General features: G+C 42.9%; 1 protein-coding gene across 5 annotated transcripts in view; it reads left to right on the forward strand.

Annotated features, from left to right (window-relative positions):
- The window catches only part of CTNND1 (catenin delta 1), a 50544-nt gene that overhangs the window by 11948 nt on the left and 13410 nt on the right, over window positions 1–25186 (forward strand). For 3 of the 5 annotated variants that reach the window (XM_049892001.1, XM_049892004.1, XM_049892003.1), the window contains exons 2-10: window positions 11954–12243; window positions 14527–14598; window positions 15336–15488; window positions 15902–16437; window positions 19613–20076; window positions 21309–21492; window positions 22658–22775; window positions 23243–23396; window positions 24209–24277. In XM_049892001.1, coding sequence (XP_049747958.1) covers window positions 12049–12243; window positions 14527–14598; window positions 15336–15488; window positions 15902–16437; window positions 19613–20076; window positions 21309–21492; window positions 22658–22775; window positions 23243–23396; window positions 24209–24277 — 1945 coding nt within the window. In that variant the 5' untranslated portion in view covers window positions 11954–12048. Of the gene's footprint in view, window positions 1–10573; window positions 10690–11953; window positions 12244–14526; window positions 14599–15335; window positions 15489–15901; window positions 16438–19612; window positions 20077–21308; window positions 21493–22657; window positions 22776–23242; window positions 23397–24208; window positions 24278–25186 lie in introns of all 5 variants that reach the window. The other 2 variants (XM_049892002.1, XM_049892005.1) reach the window with 2 other exon arrangements.

Below are 25186 nucleotides of genomic sequence, written 5' to 3' on the forward strand. Positions count from 1 at the left end.
TGTGCATAGTGTTGCTATGAGTGGAAACTGACTGGATGGCACCTAACAGCAGCAGCTAGACTTTACTGTTTCCATTTGCTTTTGTATATCTAACCCACATTGTGGTACTTAATTGACTCTGATTTATTTGACCTGGTGTATGAATGAGGGAGAATTAGATAAGATTACCAACAATTGTAATTAAGTTTTCAGTTATTCCTTTTTTTAACATTTTATTGTGATTTTGGAGAAAATTTACATAGCATATTAGGTTTTCATTTAACAATTTCTATACGTATCATTCAGGTAGGAGCCCTGGTGGTGCAGTGGTAAACTGCTAACCCAAAGGTCAGTGATTTGAACCCACCAGCCACTCCAGGGAGAAAGACGTGGCAGTCTGCTTCCATAAAGATTTACAGCCTTGGAAACCCTATAGGGCAGTTCTACTATGAGTTGGAATCAACTGGATGGCACACAACAACAGTAGCATACGTATTATTCAGTGACATTGGTTACACTTTTCACAGTGTGTCAGCATTCTCAATATTTCCATTCTGGTGGTTCTATTAATCTAGCTTCCTTGTCCCCCCTTATGTTTCATCTTTGGTCCAGGGTAAATGTTGACAGTCAGCTCTCATTTAGATGATTGCTTAAAGGAGCACAGTACTCCTAGTTTTCAGTTATTCTTGACAGAAAAAGGGAGTTAGTCTGATCTGGCGCTAGATAAGAAATCAAACTTTTGTTTTCATGTGCTTCAATGATAGTTTGCAATGGTTAGGCCCTGCTGTTGACATTCTGATCTAAAACATAGGGTTCCTAAAATATTTTCTTTTCTCCAGCCCTAGAATGGGTGACTATTTCGTGTGTTTCTGCTTCCCCCCTTCTACCGGTTATACTGGTTCCAGATATGGACTGACTCCAAGTTGTGCTGCTTCAGACGTAGCTCCTTTTCATTTACTTCCTAGATCAGGGTTCAGCCCAGAGTACTTCTGGCAGGTCAAGTCTAGTCTAAGGAGAAAAGGGGGAAAGGACTCTTGGAGAGAGGAAACCAAACCCAAACACATTGCTGTCAAGTCGAATTCCAACTCATAGCTACCCTATAGGACAAAGTAGAGCTGCCCCATAGGGTTTCCAAGGCTGTAAATCTTTACAGAAACAGATTGCCACATCTTTCAACCACAGAGTGGCTGATGAGTCCGAACCACGGACCTTTTGGTTGGCAGCCAAGCTCTTAACCACCACGCCACCAGGGGTTCTTGGGAGAAAGAAAGCTGGGAGGAAAGATTACAAATGATAGCATATTACTAGTTAGTTGCCTGTAATGTCCCTCTGGTTGGAAAACTCTCCTGAGCCTTGTGCCTGTTTTCTGCACAGGGAGTTGAGCCCTTTGGGCAAAGGGTGTTAGTTCTTTGAATTTTTAGACTCTCTGGTTAATAGAGTCTCTCTCTCTCTCTCTCTGCCTCTTTGCTTCTGGGGTTTAGGGCTAACTTCCAACGGGATTGTACAAGATAATAGGAAAATTCTCATTTTTGCTGTTGTTGGCGTCAACCCTTATTTGGAAGGGAGACGCTCTTTTCTGACTCATATCCAAATCTATAGCCTCTGACCCCCTTCAGGGCCTGTAGGGTAGTAAGCAAAAAAATCTGAGGGTGTCTTGATCTTGCTGCCCCGGGGCTGCTGCACAGTACCTAGTGGTCAGTGGTCCTTCTCATTCTCTAGGGACACCAGGGAACTTTGCTCCCAGACCTGATAAGCTCCCGCCTGTCTGTGCCTCTTTGTAGGGTGGAGTCAGCTGCCTTTGTTTGTTCTTTGTGGGGCCTGCTTAGGAGTTAACTTTATGTTTGTGGGGAAAAGAGGACAGATGTTGAAAACTTTGGAAATGGGTGATAGAGAAGGTGACAAGAGGATGTGTCCTGAAGTAGTTTTCTCCAGGTGGAAATTTTCTGCTGACTGAGACCAGGTTAGTGATCAGATTGCTACCATGAACCTTTCTTGGGGATGTGTCACATGTAGCTGAACTGAATGTAACAGCAGCAGTAGCTTTAAAATCCCCAGTGCAGTGCCTCCAAAGTGGAGAAACTTGCCTACTAGGAATCTTAAAATTCCCCTCACCCCTCCAAACCCTTAGATCTGTGCACAGTGTTTTTCTGCTGATTCTTAAAGGCCTGAGCTTTGTCCTATGTGGTGTTGGCTTGGGGCAGGGAGGAGGGTTGTTTTCCCTGAACATGATAAGGAATTGAGCAGGGCAAAGTGGGAGCTCTGGCTGGTGATTGGTAGACAGGATGCCCTGGAATGTGGTTGGCCTGAAGCCCAGAATCCAGCACTTTGTATTTGTTTGTTTCTGGGAGACTGTGGTCTGGTGCTACTGTGACAGGAAGTGAGAAAGCTGGGAGTGGGGGAATGGAGAGGGGCGATGTCTTTGTGGTTCTCCTGTGAAATCTCTTTGTCCCTGGAGAGCAGCTCTGCTACAGAGCTCTACTGAGAAGAGAGCAGCCTTTGTGTGGTGAATGGGTCTCAGAGCATCTAGCTACTCTGAGGGATTAGGGAGTGTGAATTCTGACTGTGGCCTTTTGCATTTTAGCACTTGAGTTATATAAATGGCCTTGACTTCTTAGGGGATCGCACTGCATTTTGTGTTTGCATCTGTTATCTATGGATCTCTAAGATTTAATTAAGAATGGAATTCTAGAAGGAGGTAGTTGTTAAATAATGTTTATTCACTCTATATATTTGCAGATACTTTCTTGAGGACTGAAAGGAACAGAAATAAGCAGGCTACTCTGGGGCTTGCCGTTCCAAATGGCACCCTACTACATACAGAGCAGGAGAAACCTACTTATTCTTTGATGTCAGTTTTGAGAGGTACTGGCAGTTCTTTTGACTGGGGAATGGTTGGTAGTTTCCTGGGACTTTCCCCCTATGTCTAGACTAAAACAGCACCTGTAGCACTCTCTGTTGCCCCTCTTCCCCCTATTCTGCCTTGTTTTGTGTTTCCCTGCCCTCTATCCCTGCTGTGGAACAGGCATCATTTCTCACTTTGTGGATTGGGTGGCTGAGTCCTCAACTTCGTGCCAAGCTGGCTAGTCCCTGAGCACACACACAGACCCGCCTTTGATTGCCCAGGAGGACAGCTGCCCTAGAGGCAGATTGCTAACATACCGCTAGAACAATCCCTTCCCTCTGTTCTGATGCTGGCTAGCACAATCTTCCCTGCTTCTAGTTCCTTCGGTTTCTACCCCAGCTCTGATCTCCACTTTTGGCTTAGGGAGATGTCACTTTAAAAATGAGAGTAGAAATATTTGTGATTGGGTTTTCATTCCAGTTTTGAGGGTTGATCAAAGAATATGACATATAACCAGATTTCTAGAGAAGGCTTGCCGGTGGAGAAGAGTAGGTGATTTGTGCAAAGTAGTACCTCTTTTGTTTCTCCCATCTTCCTTCCTGAGTACTTGTTCCTTATAAAAAGGGAAATCTGAGGTTGATTGTAACCTACTCTCTCCCCAGGATTGAGTAAAATCTTGCTCTTTAAATTGGAGATCTAATTCCAAGTTGTGCTGCTTTAGACGTAGCTCCTTTTCATTTGCTGCCGAAGATCAGGGTTCAGCCCAGAGTACTTCTGGCAGGTCTGTGTGGCTCCTCTCATTTTCCACCGTCTCCTCTCATGTTCCACCTCCAAAAAGTTTGTTTTGGTCAACTTCTCTGTTAGAGTTAGAATGAGTTTTAACTACAGGAAATGAAGTTCACACGCCTTTCACAGTATCAGGGAGAATGAACATGACTTGGAGTGGAACAGATGCACTTCTACCACTTAAAAGCTGTATGACTTTGGGCAAGATGTAAAATACTTCTGATGTAAGTTTACTTATATATAAAAAAGAGACAGACATTACCTCAGAGAGTTGAGAGGATTATGTGTGATAATTTATAGGGGGAGATCAATAATCAATAATTCCCAATTTTTCTTCCCCTTTGAGGTCAGATTTTCTTCTTTCAGATAGGAAGAGATACTTCCTTCAGCTATCTGCCCTGGAGTTGAAATAGGACCTTAATGCGACCTCTCCTTGATTTCTTCATAGGTTCACACCTTCTCTTTCCGTGTTGCTTGTCTCAGAAGGGAGGTGTACTTTAAACCAGATTGAAAGAGGTGTAGTGTTGGTCTTTTCAGGGCTTTGAGGAAGTGGAACTGAGTAAATATGACTCAGTTACATGCTTCCAATTTTTCCAAGTTATTATTAAATGATGGGCAGAGATGGAGAGAGTGCTATAGATAGAAAGTAGGGGGGTTTGGTGAGAAGCTGCTACTTTAAAAAAGGAATGTGAGCTCGGAGAAGTTGGGTGACCTCTAGTAAACCATAAGGTTAAGCTTCTTTTCCATGGTGTATATATATATTCTGTTCTAGCCAGGATGGGGAAAGGTATAAAGTATCCTAGTTAATTTTAGGATTTTTCTTTTATGACACAAGAGTTAAATGGTACCTTTCCATTTCTATTAGACTTTTTCTCATTGTGTACCTGACCTTCCTCTCCCTCTTGTTGTAGGAAGGGGAAAGGCATTTGGCCTCGCCCCTTCATCTAGTCTGACACCTCCCTGTCTGTTTTGCCCCTCCCTCTGTTTCCTTATCGGCCTCTCCCTAAAGCCCTGCTTTCTCCTTATAAGGGTAGGTGAAGCGCCTTTGGCAAGGTTGCAACAGGGACCCAGGTAAGTATCAGTGTGTCTCAGACTCTCTCAGGATTGAGAGAAAATTCAGTGTTATCTGTCCCACTGGAGGGCCTTGGAGAACACGTGGGTAATGGGGGAGGAGAGGAGGCGGCCTGGCCTGAGAGATCAGAAGGACTTGTTAGACCAGTCTTGTGTGTGTGTCACCCATGCTCCAGAGAGAAGCAGGTTTTGTTTCTTTCCATACCCTTTCAGTTCTGGGCCCCCTCATCTAGCCGAGAGCCGCACCCTTCCTTTGCTTCAAAGCCAGCACAGTGTTTAGCCACTTAGTATGTTATAGTTTGAGGGGTTCCCAGAATACATGGTAGAGGAAAAGAGAGCAAGAAGAATATTCCATCTGGTCTCTGAATCTAGGAGGTCATGATGGTGGTGGTGATTTTTTGTTTAAGTCACAGTAAAACTTTAAGTCTTGACAGGTAACTTTGGATCAGGATGATCAAACTGAAGTAAGTTTAAGGAGTCCTTTTGTCTTATAAGGAGCCCTAGTGGTGCAGTGGTTAAGTGCTTAGTTGCTGCACAGAAGAAAGGTGTGGCAGTCTGCTTCTGTAAAGATTTATAGCCTTGGAAACCCTATAGGGCAGTTCTGCTCTGTCCTATAGGGTTGTTATGAGTCAGAATCGACTTGATGGCAGTGCGAGTGGTTTTTTTGGTCTTGGTTGCCAGCTCAACCTCTGTTTTTTTTTAACTTTTTTTTTTTTTTTTGATTGTGCTTTAGGTGAAAGTTTACAGCTTAAGTTAATTTCTCATACAAAAATAAACATTTTTACGTGACACTAGTTGCTTCTAGTTTTTAACCTCCTTTTAACAAGACGCATTTAAAAATTTTTAATATATTTTAAATTTCTTTTGTCTGAAACCCCCTAACTCTTTCCTAAGAGAGGGGGTGATTTGTCCAGAGAATCCTTCACCCATCAGAGTGATTCATGGTGGACACAGTGAGACCCAGTTCTTCCTTGCTTTCCCATAAAACTCCTTCAGTCAACCTTTTTTTTGTGCTCTAGATGGAGACTGGGCCTAGGATAAAGTAGATCCACAGGGAAATATCAATACCTATGTCAAGGCCGATTCTAGGATTTTGGTGAGACAATTCTTTTGTGACTCTGACAAACGCTCAGTTGAGATCAGATTGTAAAGTAAGCAGGGTCCTCTTTTCTTTAGGTCAGAATGCAGATCAGGCCCAGGGACTTGGGAGTTACAGTGAAGGGAGAAGTGCTAGAATTACTCTTGACCATGAGCTTCAGGCAGTGGAACATCAAGTGGAGACTTCAGACTCTAATACAAGCACTCTTTATGATAAGAAGCCATAGAAAACCTGTTGACAAAATATTTTTCTTTGATTTAGAAACACAATGACAATTTTCTGTGAGTGTGTATGGTTGGATAGAAATAATTGCTTTGAATTCTGGGGCAAATGCCAGCTATGGCAAATAAGAGGGATTTTAGAGAAATATTTAGGTATCGAAAACCAAAAAAAAAAAAAAAAAACAAACAACCAAACTCCTTGCTGTCCAGTTGGTTCCAACTCATAGCGACCCTAAAGGACAGAGTAGAACTGCCCCATAGAGTTTCCAAGGAGCGCCTGGGGGATTCGAACTGCTGACGTTTTGGTTAGCAGCCGAGCTCTTAACCACCACGCCACCAGGGTTGCCTTAGGTATCTAGAGGACCTACTTTTCTGGCTTGAATATTCGTTATGTAATACAGCTTTGTAGTGTTACAGGTGCTATCTTTTATTGACTCCTGTGGTACTCTTCAGTAGGAGACTCTGTGTTTTTTAAAAAAGAGCCCTTTGAGATCCCTGGAATGACATGGAAATGAAGTTTTGCTTATCATTGCTCCTAAAGGAAGAGCATAAATTTGTGACATTGGTTTTGATTTCATAATGAATAAATAGGAAGAAATGAGGAGGGCTGGCTACAGAAGATAAAATTTCTCTTTCCAAGAATCCAAAGACTATCTGGTGGATTTTGAGTTCTCCAAGGAGCCCTGGTATACAACAGTGCCCGGCTGCTAATGGAAGGGTTGGTGGTTTGAACTCACCCAGCAGCTCTGTGGTAGAAAGACCTGGTGATCTGCTTCCGGAAACATTACAGCCAAGAAAACCTTAGGGGGCAGTTGTACTCTGTCACATGGGCTTGCTATGAGTTGCAATGGACTGGACTGTACACAGCAACAACAGAGTTCTCCATTTCAGGAAAAATCATAGGACTTCTTTCCTCAGAGGCTTGTTTATTATCTAATTCTGGTCTTTGGATATGCTTATTTGAGCTGCATGGAGGTAGAAGAGAGATTCAGAGTCACCTAGCCTATAGATTTTTTTTTTTTTTAACATGTATTAGCTCAATAAGCTTTATAACAACCTTGAAAAATAGTAGAAATTGAAGATTACACGAGTTAAAACTTCTCCAGGGTCTTACTGCTTAATTTTTAGCAGAGCCAGAACTTGAATCTCAGGTCTTTTGACCCTTCATCTGGAATTTTATATTGTTTTTCTTTTCAAGAATGGAAGAATTCTGTAGTTTATAGGTCTGCTGGAAATGGGAGAAGGGAGCATGGAGAGAGATCTGTGGTTTATTCAAAAGCCCTACCACAACACCAAAACTAGTCCTTTGTGTTAGCTCTTTGTAGTGGTATTTGAAATTAATAACAGTATTAATAGTTTTCTGTGTGTCAAAACATTTTTCTAAGCCCTTTACATGGATTGTCTCATTTAATTCTCATAACCATTCTAATGAATTTTTTAAAGAGATTTTTCCCCCATGCTTTGCCCTACTTTTTTTTTCTAACAAAAAGTTGCCATTTCAGCACTCTACACATGTACAGTTCAGTAGTATTAATTATGTTCATCATGTTGTTCAACCATCACCCTTATTCATTCCCCAATTTTTCTATCCATCCTATGTATTTTTATTTCCCCCATTTTACGGAAAAGAAAGCTGAGGTTTAGAGAGATTAAATAGTAATTTGCCCAAAGTCAGATAGCTAATAAGCAGTGGAGCTGGAATTTGAACTCAGTCATGCTGATTTCCAAAACCTGTATTCTTAAGGTTTCAGAATCAGAATTGCAAATTATGTTTCTACAGCCAGTTTGCAGTAGAACAAATCTTCATTCCAGGGACTGTGCTGTTGATAAGTGATTTTTGCCCTGCTAATTGGTTGGCATTGTCAGACTGTTTGGTCCTTGTGAGTATTTGATTCACTTTAACTTCTTTTGGTCTGGCGTTCTTGCAGAAGAGGCCGAACTTTTAGTGTTGTCAGTGCTTGAATGAGAGATCCTTCTGTAGGTTCTAGGTAATAGCAGGAAAGTTCTTTCTAGGGTGTGTGGGATCCAGTAATATAGGACCTATGGTTTATTATGAGTAAAACCAGTTATTCTCAGAAAATCTAGTTGTAGGGAAATTCATTTAATATGTCCCCTTCCCACTTTGAGGAATTCCTTGATGTGGTCTGTTTTGTGGTGAATGCAAGAATAATCCACTTAAAAATCCTAAGTGGTAGACCTAGAAAGGACTCATAAGATTACTTTTTGACTCTATCTGACAAAATCAATTAATGGTTTGCAGATTCTGGTCTGTAGCGTGATCTTCTTATGGTACATACTGCATGAAGAGGAATCTTTGTCTGAGTTATGAGACCATTTAGTTTGCCTGACTCCTGTTCTTCTCCCACTTACACTTCCTTTTCTTTTTTTTTTTTTTTCTGTTTTCCCACTTACCTCTTATATCTAGACATTATAAATAACCCTTTAGCCTAAAGAAAGATGGAAACTTTTTCCCCCTTTTCCTGTGGTGGTTGGGAAGAAAGCTCAGAGGTTATAGGGGAGAGGGGCTGAACCGTCCATCATGTACTGGACTTCTGTTGTTTTGGACTTGATAGCATAGAAAGAGCACAGCTTTGGAATGGCATAGACCTGGGTTAAAATCCATAATTTGCTTTTAACTGTGAGACCTTGGGTAATTTGTTTTCTCATTTGCAATAAAATATACTTCCTAAAGGTTTTTGTAAGGATTGCCAGGGTCATAAATGTAAAACATTCAGTGATTGTTATTTCTTGTCACCTTCCCTTTCCCTTTGGTAATAAACTGCTAAGACCTTGAATAAAGAATCGAGTACTATAGCAGATGTGTAATGCTGTAACCACTGCCAGGCACTAGGGAATCACCCTGTGTCCCAGAAACACTGGTCTAGGTGGGACCCCCTGGTGAATAGAGTTGGAGTAGGGAAACCAGCTCATCTACTCCTTAGAACCCAGTTATGCTCCTGATCCAGTTAATTTCACCTACTAGTTCACAAAATAGTTTTGGGCTGAGGCATTACTTACTATTAAGTAATGTAATTGGAAGATAGAAACTAACTTTTGAAACAACATAATATCTCACATTTGTATAACATATATTATCTCATCTGATCCTCACAGCAGCTCTGCGTTAGCCTGGGCTGGTTATGGTATTGGCATCTTACAGATGAAATCACAGCAGTGACTTACCAACATTGTTGGCTAGCGGCAGAGCTGAGACTGGGACCAGTCTTCTGAGTTTTAGTCGAACCCACACAGCATCTGTTACGTTCTTTCAGGAAGACAATTTCCTCATGTTTTTAGACCTATGAACTCGATCTTCCCCAGATTAGAGGCAAGTGGTCAGCTTTAAGGCTGTGAAGATGTTAGAATGTCTCTCCAGATATCGCGCCCTGACCCGAGACCTAGGTGGTTTCTTCCTTCCTAACCCTCTTTATTGAATTAAAATTGTAGGGGCAAAAAGTGGGCATTTATGGCAGGATGACAGTTTCTCTCTGCAGCAGAGGGTTATCACTGCATGCTCCATGATAGTGATATTTTGGGGTTTTATTAGCAAAGATTACAGGGTGGAGGCTGCCAGAGTGGTAAGCTTGAAACGTACTCATGGAAGAATTTCTCTTGAGCTCAGAGTTCTCATGATGTGGAAGGTTCATAGGTCATTGTACATAGCAGATAAGGGCAAGTGCTTAAAATAAAGAAATGGAGATCAAAAGGGAGCAACATTTTTTTATAAGGGTACTTATTAAAGATCTTTGAGTGGCCCCCTGGAATGTAGGGTGGGAATATGAGAAAACGGGATAGGGCTTTGGACTGAAAGGAAGAAGAGGAGCTGATAAATAATATGGAATCCCAGAACTGGGCAGGAGGGATTGGAGAAGGCCACTGCATTCCTGGATTCAGGGGCTGGGTCCACTGGAAGGAGCCTTAGCAATGGAGAATTCAGCAGGTGTTTTTGATACAGGAGGAGTTTATTGAGCACCTGCTCATCAGTTTCTTCTGAGTACCCTTGGCTTGTTGAATGCTGCATACACTCTAGGGCAAACAGGCACAGCGCTTGTGCTTGGTGTGGGGCTCTGGGGAGCGTGGGAAAGGGAGCTGAAGCAAAAGGCTCAGCCTAGGCTAGTCCCCACATGTCTTCTCTACCACTACTATTGCATTGGTTTCTCAATGTCTTTGTGGGCATGCTGGGACTAGGCTTTGAGGTTTCTGCCTTAGGGGTGGGGAGGAGGGGGAAGGCATTCCAACAGCAAGTCCTCCCCCCCCCCCCACCTTGGTTGCTGGACACATGGAGTAAGTGGGTTTTTATCCACATTGTAAACTGTTCCTGGTGCTGGAGGAACTCTGACATGATCGTAGAATTGGGTTTTTATGAAAACCGTATCCAAGTCCCAGGTATGTGAAACAGAGCAAAGTCCAAAGGACATTTGTCACATTAAGCAATTCCAAGTCATATGTGAAATTACTCCCTTCCATTCCCAGAATGTCTTTCTCGCAATTCCTCCCCTTGCTTCTTTTATTTTTATGCGTTGGGTATATTTTATTTTCCTCTCATTCCCGTTTTTCCTCCAAATATTTCTGCAGCTCTCTCCTTGCCTGCTTCCTCCTTTGCTGTGGTGGCTGGGATGCTTCTCCCATGACTTTTTGAATCTAGACTGGGCTGTTCTCTGTTAATCCAATCAATTACGACCTCTTAACAGGTGTGTATGGAAATAAGTTTATTAAGAATAAGAAAATATACTTTAAGTGTCTTTTTTCTCTAGGGGTTGATGAGAGAGGGTGGTGTATAGGAGAGAGGGTCTATTACAGAATCTGCCTTTCAACATAGTTTGTTTCGAATTGGCCGTTATTTTGAATTGGCCGTAAAATCTCCCATAACTGTAGAAACCTCATTAAGACCAACAGTATGGAAACAATGCCCCTTCAATTATTAGCCAGCTTCCTGCTTATATAATAAGAGTATGTAGAGCTCTTTATTTTTATAACTATCATTTATTATAGAAATAACATACATAAGCCATCTAGATACTTGGCTATTTACCCTGAGTTGGAACAAGTTAAGGGGTAAAAAGATGGTCTAAAAAAGATTCAGAGCTTTCGGCAGGATTACAGAGATGTAAGAAGTTCCTGTGAAATACTTTGGGGGACATTTTTAAGAGTGGAGCCTAATGCTCCTTTCCCTACCCTCCAAAGAGGTGAAGGTCCCTGAAAGTAGTGCCCTTTTTACACGTAGAGTTTTCTCTTGTCTATTGTTAGTCAAAACATATGTTTTGCCCTCAATATTGTAGTATAATTTTGAAAGGTAGAAAGGTCCCTACATAAACATGTTAAATATGGGGGCTTATGAGTTGGAATTAACTCCAGGGCAGTGGGTTGCAGTAGTAGTAGTAGTAGTTAGATGAGAAGCTGGCCTTAATTTTGTCTCCATCTTTCATGGTAGAAAGATTTTACAACGTCCATTTCTTATTTGCATTTTAATTTAACATACTGATTTTTAGTATATTATACCTCCATTGTTCAGATTTGGCAGAGGTTAAGTAAGATCTGTACTGCTCCCTTATCTCTGGAAATGGTTTGCCCCCTGCAGGACAGTGAGTGCTTGTCTGTACCATGGAATTGTAACTTTCATTGCAGTTGGTGCCAGCAGACTTTTCTGGGGAAAAATAATCTAATTCTAATCTCATGTCATGACTACAGCCTTTAGCCACATCCTCTCTCTCCTACCAACAAAGACTTGGCTCTGGTTGTGCCTTTCCAGAGTTATTTCTGGTGGGATGTTGAGGAGGGTAGTGGGAAAAGGATCCTACTTGAGCAGACACTGGTGATGGGCTCCCAGGCTTGGTGGTGGCTTGCTTTCTGCCCTGCAGTAGAACCAGGAGAGGGCATCTTTGGCTGTGGGATTAATAATCATCTGTCTTCTCTGACCTGTGACCTTTTTTCTCCTCTCTTACCCTCTCCCGGTAGTGTGAAGTGAGGGGGGCGTTCTCCCTCCTTTCTCCTCCCTCTGTGATCCACCTTCCTTTTTACCCTGCCCTGCGGCGGCTCCGCCCCTTACCATCATGGACGACTCAGAGGTGGAGTCGACCGCCAGCATCTTGGCCTCTGTGAAGGAACAAGAGGCCCAGTTTGAGAAGCTGACCCGGGCGCTGGAGGAGGAACGGCGCCACGTCTCGGCGCAACTGGAACGCGTCCGGGTCTCGCCACAAGATGCCAACCCACTCATCGCCAACGGCACCCTCACCCGCCGGCATCAGGTAACCCCTCTTTCCATCAGACCTGCAGGTAGGACTTTGGCAGAGTCACAGTAGCTTCTTGGGAAGCTACTCTCCTGATAGTGATGAGTTGTTCAATGCCCATGCTTCATGATGAACCCTCCCTGGGGGTAATAAATAGTGACTGAGAGATAGGGAATATTGCTGCTGTGCTGAATTGGATGGACTTATCTCTGAGAAACATCCATCTGACTTCCTGTTTTGCTGGAGTGGGGTTTCTAGGTTGAGATGTGATTCTAGTAATGGTAGGTTATGTTGTTTGGAGCGGTATTCAAGTTACTCCTGTCTTGTTTGATTTTTTTCTTGGTATTAAAAAATCAGGACACTCCTGAAGTTCACTCTTCAGCCAAAGATTACACAGGCCCATAAAACAAAGTGAGTCTAAATGGGCACACCAGTCCAGGGGCAAGGACAAGAAGGCAGGAGGGGACAGGAAAGTTGGTAATGAGGAACCCGAGGTCAAGAAGGGGAGTGTTGACATGTTGTGGGGTTGGCAACCAGTGTCACAAAACAGTGTGTTTTAATTGTCTAAAGAGAAACTAATTTGCTCTGTAAGCCTTCATCTAAAGTACAATTAAAAAAAAAAAATCCAAAAAGTAAATGCCTGCTGAGTGGTTGGGGAAGCTGGGCATCTTGTGCTCTCAATCCCAGTTCAGACTCCCTCAGGGAACAGTCTGTGCTCAGAAAGTGTGGCAATGTCCATGTTTTATGTATTCCTGTTCCATATTGTCCTAGTGTGCTCTTTTTGTTGGCTGTGTAAATCGTCTCAGAGGAAGGGTCATTGTTAATTCTGTTGGTTAGAATTGGAGAGGGAGTATCATGCTGCTGTTGAACCCAAATAACCACAGGAGCCAGTGGTCTTTGAGGTTAGTTGGCTCTGGGATGTGACTTGAGAGAGCTGGTAGTAGAAATGAGAAGTATCTTGTGTTTCCCATGTCTCTCTAGTCTGACTTCGATGTGATGTAATCTGTCTGAGGTTTTTTCTATCTTTGATCCTATGTGTGTGCGTGTAGTAGGTGTTGCCCAATAGAGTTGCATCTTTAGAGAGCTCTGTGTGGGAACCAAGAACAGTGCTCATGCTCCAATAGTCCTTTTCATTGATTGCTTAATTATTTGTATTTCAAGACAGAAGAGAAGGTCCCTCATACTGAGGAACCTTGTAATTGTGAGTGAGAAGACAGATTTCCAGTTGGGGGATGGTCAGCAATTTGAAGAAGGCTGCGTGTTCGCAGTATTCCTAGGATTTGTTAGGAGCTAGAGTAGAGGGTTAGGGATGAGAGATACATATTGGAAGGGGGAGAGCAGGGCTGCTCAGGCTCGGGAAGTGGTGGGGAATTCCAGGGTTTTGTGCTGGTTTCTCTCTCTCACTTGCTCTTTCTTTATTTTTAACTTTGCTCAGCAGTGGTACCACGCCCTTCCTTCTTCCTGAAAGTAATGTTTAATTTCCTCTCCCTGTAGCATTACACTCTCTATGTAAAAGGGGTGGAATGGGGTTGCGGGGTGGGGAGAGTCTCCAAAGGTGGTTGGATCTCTATTCTCTTGGAGGAGGAGCAGGCAAGTGTGTTTTTACATAGTATAATGTCATTAGATTATCTTCTTGCTGTGTAAGACAGAACAACTTAAGGATGGTGTTTTGGAATGTGTTCTGTGGCTATCATATTTGGCGGTGAAAATGTTGAAGGTTCTGCTTGTTTGGGGAGAATTGGGGTACTTGATTTTTTCTAAATACTTGGAAAGGGAGATTCTTGTCTCCTGCTTTCTTAAAAAAGCTGCCTGGTATGGGGGTTTCCAATGGTAATAGTGTGTGAAAATGCATGGAACAATAAAGAAGGCTTTCGGAAACCCCCAACCCAGTCCTTCCAACTTTCCATATATTTTTATGGCTTTCCAAAAAGATTGGGTATTTGGGAACTTATCTGAGTCTCTGCTATTTAATCAGCAAATAGTTTTTGAGTGCCTATTATGTGCCAGGCATTGTTCAAGGCACCAGGCATACATCAGTGAACAAAACAGATCCCCCAAAACCCTCTGCCGTCTTATGTTCCAGAGACCCAGTCTGCCAGAGTTCCAGGCCTGATTCCAATTTTGATGGAAGTGCTAAGACTAAGGAGTGATGTGGTTCTTTTATGAGTACTGACACAAGGACTCCAGGCCGCAAATATCTTCTTGAAAGCCCTTTTCCTGTTTGGAAAAAAAGATCATATATGTTTGATAGAGCAAAGGAAGGCCACAAACTGAATTGTATTCTTGTGGGCTCTGTTTCAGAACGGCCGGTTTGTGGGCGATGCTGACCTTGAGAGACAGAAATTTTCAGATCTGAAGCTCAACGGACCCCAGGTAATTGCTTTGGTCCAAGGCCTGGGTTACTTCCTTCATTGCTTTTTACTTCCCCAGCCAGTAAGATCATATTAGTGTCTTATAAAGTCCTTGGCACACTGTAATGACCCATTAACATTAGTTTCTTTCAGTTAGGAAAATAAATCAGTAGATCTCCAAAGTATATATGTAGTTATATTTTGGAATGAACTTTAATGATCATTGGTCTTTATCACCCACTGTACCCCTCCTCCCCATTTGATTCCTTAGTTCTTGAATTCCTTCTCTAGAGAGAATGTGCCTTCTGCTTTTGCAGAAAACCCTTCCTAAAGCCTGGCTGGCCTTGAGCCTTAGGCAGCGCCTGCAGAGTAACAAAGTTGGTTCTTAATGAGATTTTCCGGTTTATCTTAAAATTTTTTAGTTACTCGGTGACATACCTTTTTGAAGGGTCACTCAGTTGTAGATGTGGCTGCAGTTAGAACTCGGAAGTTAAATCTGCTGTCTCGGTTATTTGGATGTTGATGTGCCTAAAGTTAATTCAGTTCCTGTTTGTTAAATGATCAGAATTGGGGAATTATGTCTGCTGTCCTTTGTTAAAAGTTTAAAAGATGGGGACAGCTGCTCCTGTAAAAATCCCAGGGCCTATAGAAGGTGCCTGAGGAATCCCTGTCCCCAAGGGCTACTATGCTTCTCATTGGGATGAATCGTTAAGATATATGCCTTAGTAGTAGCTGCTGCTTTTTCTGTTTTCCATGTAGGATCATAGTCACCTTCTGTATAGTACCATCCCCAGAATGCAGGAGCCTGGGCAGATTGTGGAGACCTACACAGAGGAGGACCCTGAGGGAGCCATGTCTGTTGTCTCTGTGGAGACTTCTGATGATGGAACCACTCGGCGCACAGAGACCACAGTAAGCCAAGACTGATTGAAGTCTGGGAGCAGTGGAAGAGGCCTTTCTGTGGTTTCTATTAGGGAAGGAGTTTAGCACTTAATTAGGGGGTATGCAGGCCACTAATCTATGGGGAAGGCATAAAGAAAGTGATCTCTGGCCAGAAAGAGAAGATAAAAGAAGAGAGATGGGGAAAATAGATGGAATGGGGAAGAGAGAAGGTATATCAAGGCCTGCAAGTAGCTTCCTTACAGGGCAATTTTTCTGCTTGAAGACTTCCTATAAGTTGGAAAGAAAGGTAGGTGCTACATTTAAGGCATTTCTAGGGAAAGAGCTTGGAGGTAGGAGTTTGTGTTTTTTCTTAGAGTGGTCTAGAATTTAAGGTTATATTGCTGACTTCCTTCATTAGTTTGTTTTTTTTCCCTTACTTGAAGGTCAAGAAGGTAGTGAAGACCGTGACAACACGGACAGTACAGCCAGTCCCTATGGGACCAGATGGGCTGCCTGTGGATGCCTCCTCAGTTTCAAACAACTATATCCAGACTCTGGGTCGTGACTTCCGCAAGAATGGCAATGGGGGGCCTGGTCCCTATGTGGGGCAGGCAGGCACTGCTACCCTTCCCAGGAACTTCCACTACCCTCCTGATGGATATAGCCGCCACTACGAGGATGGTTATCCAAGTGGCAGTGACAACTATGGCAGTCTGTCTCGAGTGACCCGCATTGATGAGCGGTACAGGCCCAGCATGGAGGGCTACCGGGCACCTAGTAGGCAGGATGTCTATGGGCCCCAGCCCCAGGTTCGGGTGGGTGGGAGCAGTGTGGATCTGCACCGTTTTCATCCAGAGCCTTATGGGCTAGAGGATGACCAACGTAGCATGGGCTATGATGACCTGGATTATGGCATGATGTCTGATTATGGCACTGCCCGTCGGACTGGGACACCCTCTGACCCTCGCCGACGCCTCAGGTAGGCGAGAATACGGGGAGGAACGGATCTTTCCAAGACAGGGAAAGGGGTAGTTCTTCTTTCTACTTTTGAGAGCTTTTTGGGATCGGAGACATTTGTAACCTCCAACCCCCCTGCCTTTCTTTGTAGAAAGTGGCCCTGTTCTTCTCTTTTTGAGTTGACTTAGTATTGACTTGCTGTATTGTCTTTTTTTCATTATAAAAGCCGTATATTCCAATTATAGAAAACTGCTTGTGATGGTTATTGGTGTATGTCCTAAAGAGTGGTCCTTGCATCCATGCCAAGGGTTTCTGCTATTACTGGCTAAGAATTGACCCCCTATTGGTGATAGGGAGCGGTACAAATGAGCCTGCTGACCCGGATCATGGATTATATACCTAATTTATTCTGGGAATTTCTTTAGCATCCAATTTGACATTAAGAACAGAGTTGAGGGTTTTAGCTTTCACGGCCAGAATAGACAGTTAAGGGTACATAAAAGGCCCCTGTGGTTTTAATTCCAAAGTTAAAAACAAACCTTGACTTTAGGAAGTGTGCTTAGGTCTTACATTTGATTATAAAGTGAAATGAGGGTAGCATCCTTGGAGGGTGGTATGTTAGTGACTTTCTGAGAGGCCACGAAGCAGCTGCCTACACTGACTTTACTACTTATCTCTGGAGAGTCTTGGGTGATGTGAAAAAGAGAATGATTGATGCTTGGACAGGAAGATGGTTTGCCTTGAGAGAATGCTTTAGAATGAGGGTCGGCAAACCATTTCTGTAAAGGATCAGATAGAACTATTTTAGGCTTTGTGGGCTATATATCATCTTTTGCACATGGTCTTGTTTGTTTTTATGACCTTTTAAAAATATAGAAACCATTCTTAGTTCTGGGGCTATGCAAAAACAGGTTTGGCCTGCAGGTTGCCGACCCCTGCTTTTAGAGTAAACCAGAGACAGTGTTTCCAGGCAAAGAGAAATAATAAGAAACAAAGGAAGATTTATGGTTGTCTTGTTGGTAAGGGTACCCTAGCAGCTGTTGCTGAATTTCTCTCATGGGGTCATGACCTTCTAAAGCAAATGCTTTGGTGTGCTTATTTGCCTAATATACTAGATAGCTTTGCTTAACAGTGAACTAGGCTGGACACAGGGGTAGAGGCCCCATTATCTAAGCATGAGTCAGGTATCTTTTGGATACAAATCCCATGGTGACTCACCTTTATTCCTGGAGGGATACCAGACCTCAGCGATGCAACCTAGAGCAGTGAGTAGATCGCAACTGCCACTGAGGAAGTTGGGCCCAGGGTGCTGGCTGTAGTACAAGTCTGCACTTTCTGACTTCCTCATTAGAAAGAGTGACTGGATCCAGAGGGGTGCGGGAGGCCAGGTCATTCTTTGTTGTGCATAGCTGCGGCACTTGGTATAGAAAGAGAGGGTCTGGGGCCTGATCCCTTGGATTCATTCCAGAGTGGTGTTGGATTTGGAAACCCGCTTGTCTAGCAAGGACATTAGCTGCTTCCCGTTCCGGGCCTAGGAGAGTAATAAAAGGTCAAACTGAAACAGTAAAGCAGAGTAGTAGTGGAAAAAGCACTGGACTACTTGACCTTGGCTCTAATTATGCCTCTCCCACTAGCTATGTAGCCTCAAGCAAGTCATTTAATCTTTCTGGCACAGCTTTGCTATTTGAAAAACAAAGGAAAGAATGTCATGAGCCATTGCTTGTAAAAGAAGGAAATACCAGGTAGCTTTCTCGTAGTGACCATAATCTTGGTTATGGTAGTCTGTTTTTGGAATTGCTATTAAAATAATAGTAAAAGTAAAACATGTTCAATACAGAACTTGAAAAACTCAGAAAAGAGGACCATCCATTGATAAAGAACCACTTTTAACATTTTGGTGCATATCCTATGAGTTTTTTCCTATGTATGTAAATATACCCCTGACTTTAATTTTCTTGTGCTAAAATGGAATCTTACCCTATTGTTTAGTAGCCTCCGGTACTTTTAAAACTTAGCTATATAACCTTTTAATTTTGTCTCAGTGATATTTTAAAGTAGTCTTGGTGATTTTAACAGAATGATTTGGCCAGCCGAATCACTCTCGAGTGGGTGATGTTTGTACCTATGGGGCCGATTCTCTGCTCAGGCTAACCTAGAGGGTTTGGTGGCAATGGGAGTGGTTTTGTGAAATCGTCTTATTTGGAGAGTTCCATACAATAGATTCTCCTCTCTCCTGGGGGAGCCACAGTGTATGATGAGCTCACAGATAATGGGGTCTCTTCCTTCCTGGTGGCTCTGAATAAATAATAGTGTGACGGATTCCCCCTCTAGTGGTTGTTGGCAGTACTGGAACAGGAAGGAATTAGCTCAGGTTTGACTTTTACCTTCAATTGCTTTGTCTTTGTTTCTGTTCCTTGTGGCTGGGTGTCCCAAATGTGATACTGGTCAGTAGTCTCCATTTCGACAGAATTAGAGATACTGTCTTTGGACATTGGAGGATGGAAATGAGGTCGCAAACTACTTGTTGAAGTAGCAGAGATGACCCTGGAGTGAATTATAAAAATTAATGTTCTGGCTTATACCTCATCAACATCAAAGCCCAGTCCTGTGATGTAGCAAGAAGCCCTTTAATGTTTTTGCCCTATCAGTCCTTTTGTAATTTCCAAATTAGGGTAGGGAGAATCTTGAATGTAAAGTGTGCTTAAGGGTCTTATCCCACCAGCTGTTTCCTGGTGTAAATGCCTCATTTCCTGTTTAGCTAAGGGCTTGTGAGAATTGTTCTCAGGCTTTGTTTCCTATCTTCTAAGACTTTGAGTCAGTTACTTTGGTTACCTGCTGTCCAAGGGTTTATTTTAATCTCCAACCAGAGAAGTTGATAGCTATCAGGTATCACTCAAATGCTAACTAGTTGGGATTTGCTTCTTTCTTTGTGGTTAACCTCTCTAAATGCTTGTTACTTTCCTTGCTGGCATACTCCAAAGAAAAAAAGGTAGTTGTAATTATAATTGTAGATGCCTTTAAAATGATTAATTGTTTCTATTAAAGATCAATGTATCATTCATGTAAAGGAGAAATAAGATCAGTGTATTAGAGCTGGGGTTATTCTTACCTTGAAGATGAGGGCTAACAGGAGTGCCCAGGAAGCCAGACCTGACAGCTTGATGTATTCCTCTTTTGGTTCTTCTAAAACCTTGCAGGAGTTATGAAGACATGATTGGTGAGGAGGTACCATCGGACCAGTACTATTGGGCTCCTCTGGCCCAGCACGAACGGGGAAGCTTAGCAAGCTTGGATAGCCTGCGCAAGGGAGGGCCCCCACCTTCCAGCTGGAGACAGCCAGAGCTGCCGGAGGTGATCGCCATGTTGGGTTTCCGCTTGGATGCCGTCAAGTCCAATGCAGCTGCGTACCTGCAGCACTTGTGCTACCGTAATGATAAGGTGAAGACTGATGTGCGGAAGCTCAAGGGCATCCCAGTGCTGGTGGGATTGTTAGACCACCCCAAAAAGGAAGTGCATCTTGGAGCCTGTGGAGCACTGAAGAATATCTCCTTTGGGCGTGACCAGGATAACAAGATCGCCATAAAAAACTGTGATGGTGTTCCTGCACTTGTGCGTTTGCTCCGAAAGGCTCGTGATATGGACCTTACTGAAGTTATTACTGGTGAGTTCTAGGCCTAAGGGAAACTGCTGTGTCAGGGACAGTCACCCACTAGAGCCGTTGAGAGCTGGAGGGCTTTCCAGTCTTTTTACTTTTTGTGAACTGGTGGTGGCTCTTGGCCTAAATACATCTCACAGAGTTGTTTAGATCACACAAGGTTTTAAAAATTTTTTAGAACCGGTTGCTAATGTTTAAAATTCAGGTAATTTCACTTAAAATTCTAGATTCCTGACTTCTCTTAAAAATGTGGAAGAGCTAGTAACAGTAGATCTGTCTTCCTGTATAGCAGTTGTTGGGCTGAACTTACTAGGTCATAGGCGCTTCAGTTTGCAGTAATCCCCAGTACATCCTGTTATCTCTGACCAGCTGCTGCCAAATAGCAAGATGTCTCCCAAATACGGAAGCTGAGGGGCATTGCTATTTATCCATATTTTTGTAATTTCTAATATCTGCCCTGTCTTCACTTATCTGCCTGACACACGTAGACATTTGAGCTTGTGCCCCTTGCTTCAGAACAGTCGTTTTTCACATGATGAGTCGTGATCCATTAGTGTGTATTGAAAGCAGTTTCATGGATCACAATCAATATTCCGAGAGAAAGAAACAAACAAAAAGAAATAGTATAGACCAAACCAAAACCAAACCCGTTGCTGCCAAGTCGGTTTTGACTCATAGCAACCCTATAGGACAGAATAGAACTGCCCCATAGAGTTTCCAAGGAGTGTCTGGTGGATTCAAACTGCCAACCTTTTGGTTAGCAGCTGTGGCTCTTAACCACTACACCACCAGGATTTCCATAGTATAGACTAGTGGTTCTCGGTGGTGGTAGGAGAGGGGGCAGGGATTTTGCACCCTAGGGGACGTTCACAATGGCTGGAGACATATCCTGAGTAGAGGTGAGGATACTGGTAAATATTTAGCAGTAGACAGGACAGCTCCCCACAAAAAAGAATTATCCAACCCAAAATGTTAGTAGGCCTGAGGTTTTGAGAAACCCTCGTATAGATACGTCAGAGAGCATTGCTTATGGAAGTATAATTTTATGAAACTTCATTGTTTGCAATGAGCCATAATGTAAAATATATTTCTTACTCTGGGTCACAAACAAAAGTTTGAATACCACTACAAGTAATTGGGCAAGACTGACAAATGATGGAATAGGGGATTCTCTCTGGCATTCATCAAACATACTGTCTTGCATGCTGGTGAGCTATCTGACCTGCTGTCTCTGCCAGGAACCCTGTGGAATCTCTCATCCCATGACTCAATCAAAATGGAGATTGTGGACCATGCACTGCATGCCTTGACAGATGAAGTGATTATTCCGCATTCTGGCTGGGAGCGGGAACCTAATGAAGATTGTAAGCCTCGCCACATTGAGTGGGAGTCGGTGCTCACCAACACAGCTGGCTGCCTTAGGTAACAGTAGGGGCTTTGAGAGTATGAAGATGAAATTTTTGAGGACTGACTTTGATATAAAAAAGAAAAAAATTTTTTAGCCTGTCACCCAGCCTTCACCCCTACCTGCACTGCATACTGTGACTCCCACTTGTCTTTCTACCTTTGTCATTACTCCCTCTTGTGTACCAGGTATGCCTGCTGTTCCCCACGTACCCTCCCTTTTGTGCCTCTTTGGACATCTAAGCTGGTAAACATTTGTTCTGTATTTACCATGTGTAAGATCAGACCTCTAGTCTGTGCCTGTGGCCCTGACCTCAGTTATCTATATTTCAAGTCAGGCCGTGATATAAATGCAACAAAGGAGATACAGACTGCTGGGAGGGTTAGGGTAGGTGGGCAAGTCTGTTTCTCCTTCTCTCTGTAATGCCCTTCCCTCCTTATTTGTCTGTTGAGGCTGAACTCAAGTGCCTTTATTTCATGGAGATGTTCCTGGTTTCTTCTTCCTGTATGCTACAAATGCTGCAGTGTGTTCTTTTTTATTTGATTTGATTTTTGTTGTTTTGGTTGAGAATATGCACAGTAAGACATACAACAATTGAACAGTTTCTGCATGTACAATGCAGTGACATTGATTACATTCTTCGAGTTGTGCAGCCATTCTCACCCTCCTTTTTTGAGTTGTTCCTCTCCCATTAACATAAACTCACGGCCCACTAAGGTTCCTATCTAATCTTTTGAGTTGCTTTTGTCACTTTGATCCCATATATATAGTTCTTAAAAGAGCATAATGCTGAAGGCAGACCTGTTGCAATATATTCTTTCTCCTTTGGAATACTCCTTTGTGCTTGCCCCATTCTTCATTTGTTCTTCTACACAAGAGGTATCTATTCTATCTTTAATGATTTCTATTGGAATACTTTATTTACCCCTCTCCTCTTCCCCACCACAAAAAAAAAAAAAAAAATTTTTTTTTTTTCTCTTTTTCTTCCCCACCACAAATACTGATGTCCTGAAGGTAGGTAGGGACTGTCTTAATCAACTTTCTGTCATCAGCAATGTCTGTCTTACATAATAGGTACTCACTATTTGCTAGAATGAATAGAAAAGGTATGGTAAATGTTGATGGATATTTAAAGAAAGATTTCTGAATTTGAGTAATCTTGAGGCCTCTCTTTCCTTTCAGGAATGTCAGCTCAGAGAGGAGTGAAGCTCGCAGGAAACTTCGGGAATGTGATGGTTTAGTTGATGCCCTCATTTTCATTGTTCAGGCTGAGATTGGGCAGAAGGATTCAGACAGCAAGGTATGTTAATGGCTGAGTGAATTTCATTCACAGCAATCACATGGTACCTGGAATGTAGAACTGTAAATTCAGATTTTCAAATAATGTTAGATACTCACATTAGCTGGGACTTAGAAGAAAGATATTCTTTAGAATATCTTTCACCTATATATTTTAAAGCTGCTTAGCTGTATTTTCAAGGTTGTACATTGTTCTAAATAGGAAAAAGTCAGGGTGACCTGTTTTGGGTCACATAATAAATAGTGAAAGAAGCCAATATATGCCCCATAGCTGGCTCTTCCATTAGCCTGAGGCTACAAGGATTCTGAGAAGCTTCAGGGTGCTTAAGAGTCATCGTGAGAGATGATGGATTGGGCTGCGCTTTTGAGGATCAGTATTTTAATACTTGAATCATGGAAACTTGTACATATGAGAAATGACTGTATGCATTCTCTTCTCTCATGAGCCTTTTATCTTATGTCCCCAAGCTTGTGGAGAACTGTGTTTGTCTCCTTCGGAACTTATCATATCAAGTTCACCGGGAGATCCCACAAGCAGAGCGTTACCAGGAGGCACCTCCCACTGTTGCCAACAATACTGGGCCACATGCCGCTAGTTGCTTTGGGGCCAAGAAGGGCAAAGGTAAGTCTTGATTTCTTGTTCCTTGCTCTTTAATGTGGGATGGGGAAAGGAACGAACTCTTTTAGGTGCAAAATACTTGCCAAGCAGTCTGGCTGGTCAAGGATGTCTTTTTGCTCTGCTGCTGCTTTCCCTGTGTTGTGTGCTTTATTCAAGGTGGTGGTGGTGTGGTTTCTGTATTAATGATTGGGTCAGTGAAGGACGAGAATTGAACTAATATGGGGCCTTCTCCCCCATTCCTCCTTTGTGTTTCCTGTGTTTCTCTTTTCCCCTCTGTGCTTTCCTGCTTATTTGCCCGTGATCCTGTTGACATCTTTCTCCTGCATTTTTCTTTCTTCAATCTCTCCTCTGCTTTCCACCTTGGGTGACGCACTGGAAGATGAGTGGTTCTCCAGAGGTGAGTGGAATCTTTTAAGGCGCTTGTCTACTTCTAATTTGCATGTTTTGGTTTGACCTTTTCCAGTGTTTCCTTGCCTAACCCCTCCCTATGGATGCATGTAGGAAAATTGAGTAGAGGAAGACCACTGAAACAGGCGTAGCTTTTCTGAGCTCATGGCATGCTATTTATGGGCAGCAGTACCTGTTATCAGGACTAAGGACAATAGCAACAACAGTGGTTATCCTGGTCTTACCTCTCTGCTGCCTCGTTTCTGTCAGCTCCCTGCTGGAACAAGCTGGGGGCCCTGATTTTTCTTTGTTCCTCTTGATGCATCTCTAATTCAAAGATTCTGACTGAAGAATGAAAAAATGTTCCAGATTAGAGTTTTTCCTTTCCTAAACTTCTTCCCTCCCCCACTTTTTCTTAATTTCCAAAGGGAAAAAACCCACAGAGGATCCAGCCAACGATACTGTGGACTTCCCTAAAAGGACCAGTCCTGCTCGAGGTGAGTTACTTTTTCTTCTAGCCTCCAAGGGCCTCCTAAACATAGTCCACAGATACAGTGTTTGGTAGCCAAATAGCAGATTACAGGCAGTGTGTTCACTCTTCTTTCTTCTCTGATTACGGATTTGAAATGATGGTGAAGGTGTTAAGAAATGCTATAGTAGCTTACAAGAGACTGCTTGTTAAGGCAACTATTCAGATTACTTTATGATAGGGTAAGGATAAGGTCCTGATGGTAGTCTAGAGGAGCCCTGGCGGGGCAGTGGTTAAGAGCTCCATTGCTAGCCTAAAGATGGGCAGTTCGATTCTACCAGCTGCTACTTGGAAGCCCTCTGTCCTATAGAGTTGCTATGAGTCAGAATCAACTTGACAGCAGTGGGTTTGGTTTTTGGTTTTGGTAGTCTAGACTATGAGTCGGAATTGACCTGAGGACAGTGGATTTTGGTTTTAAGCCACTTAAATCTTGCCTATTCATTTGAATCTACCAGTGGCTCCATGGGAGAAGAGACCTGGCAATCTGCTCCCATAAAGATTATAGCCTAGAAAAGCCTATGGGGCAATTCTGCTCTGTCACATAGGGTTGCCAGGAGTAGGAATCCACTCGACAGCACACACAACAACACTTATTTGAGATGAGGTCTCTTTAACACTGATTGCCATAAATGAGCTAAATAAATCCTCTGAGTGCCCATTACCAAGCCAAGGCTAAAGTAAGCTGGGAGAGAAGAGAGGAAGGGAGGAGAGAGAGGAGTTCCGAATGATGAGTTGACATCCGTTCTGCTGATACCGTGGATTACTTATTCTTAAAGCATGGAAGCGGACCTCTTAGTTTGCTGTTGAGTGAAGGGCGTAGGGAGCCTAATGGTATAGGACCATAAACCCATCAACTCAGAGTACTAAGTCTGGACTC

This window comes from Elephas maximus, chromosome 7 (genome assembly GCF_024166365.1).
Source record: "Elephas maximus indicus isolate mEleMax1 chromosome 7, mEleMax1 primary haplotype, whole genome shotgun sequence".
Taxonomy (NCBI): Eukaryota; Metazoa; Chordata; class Mammalia; order Proboscidea; family Elephantidae; genus Elephas; species Elephas maximus.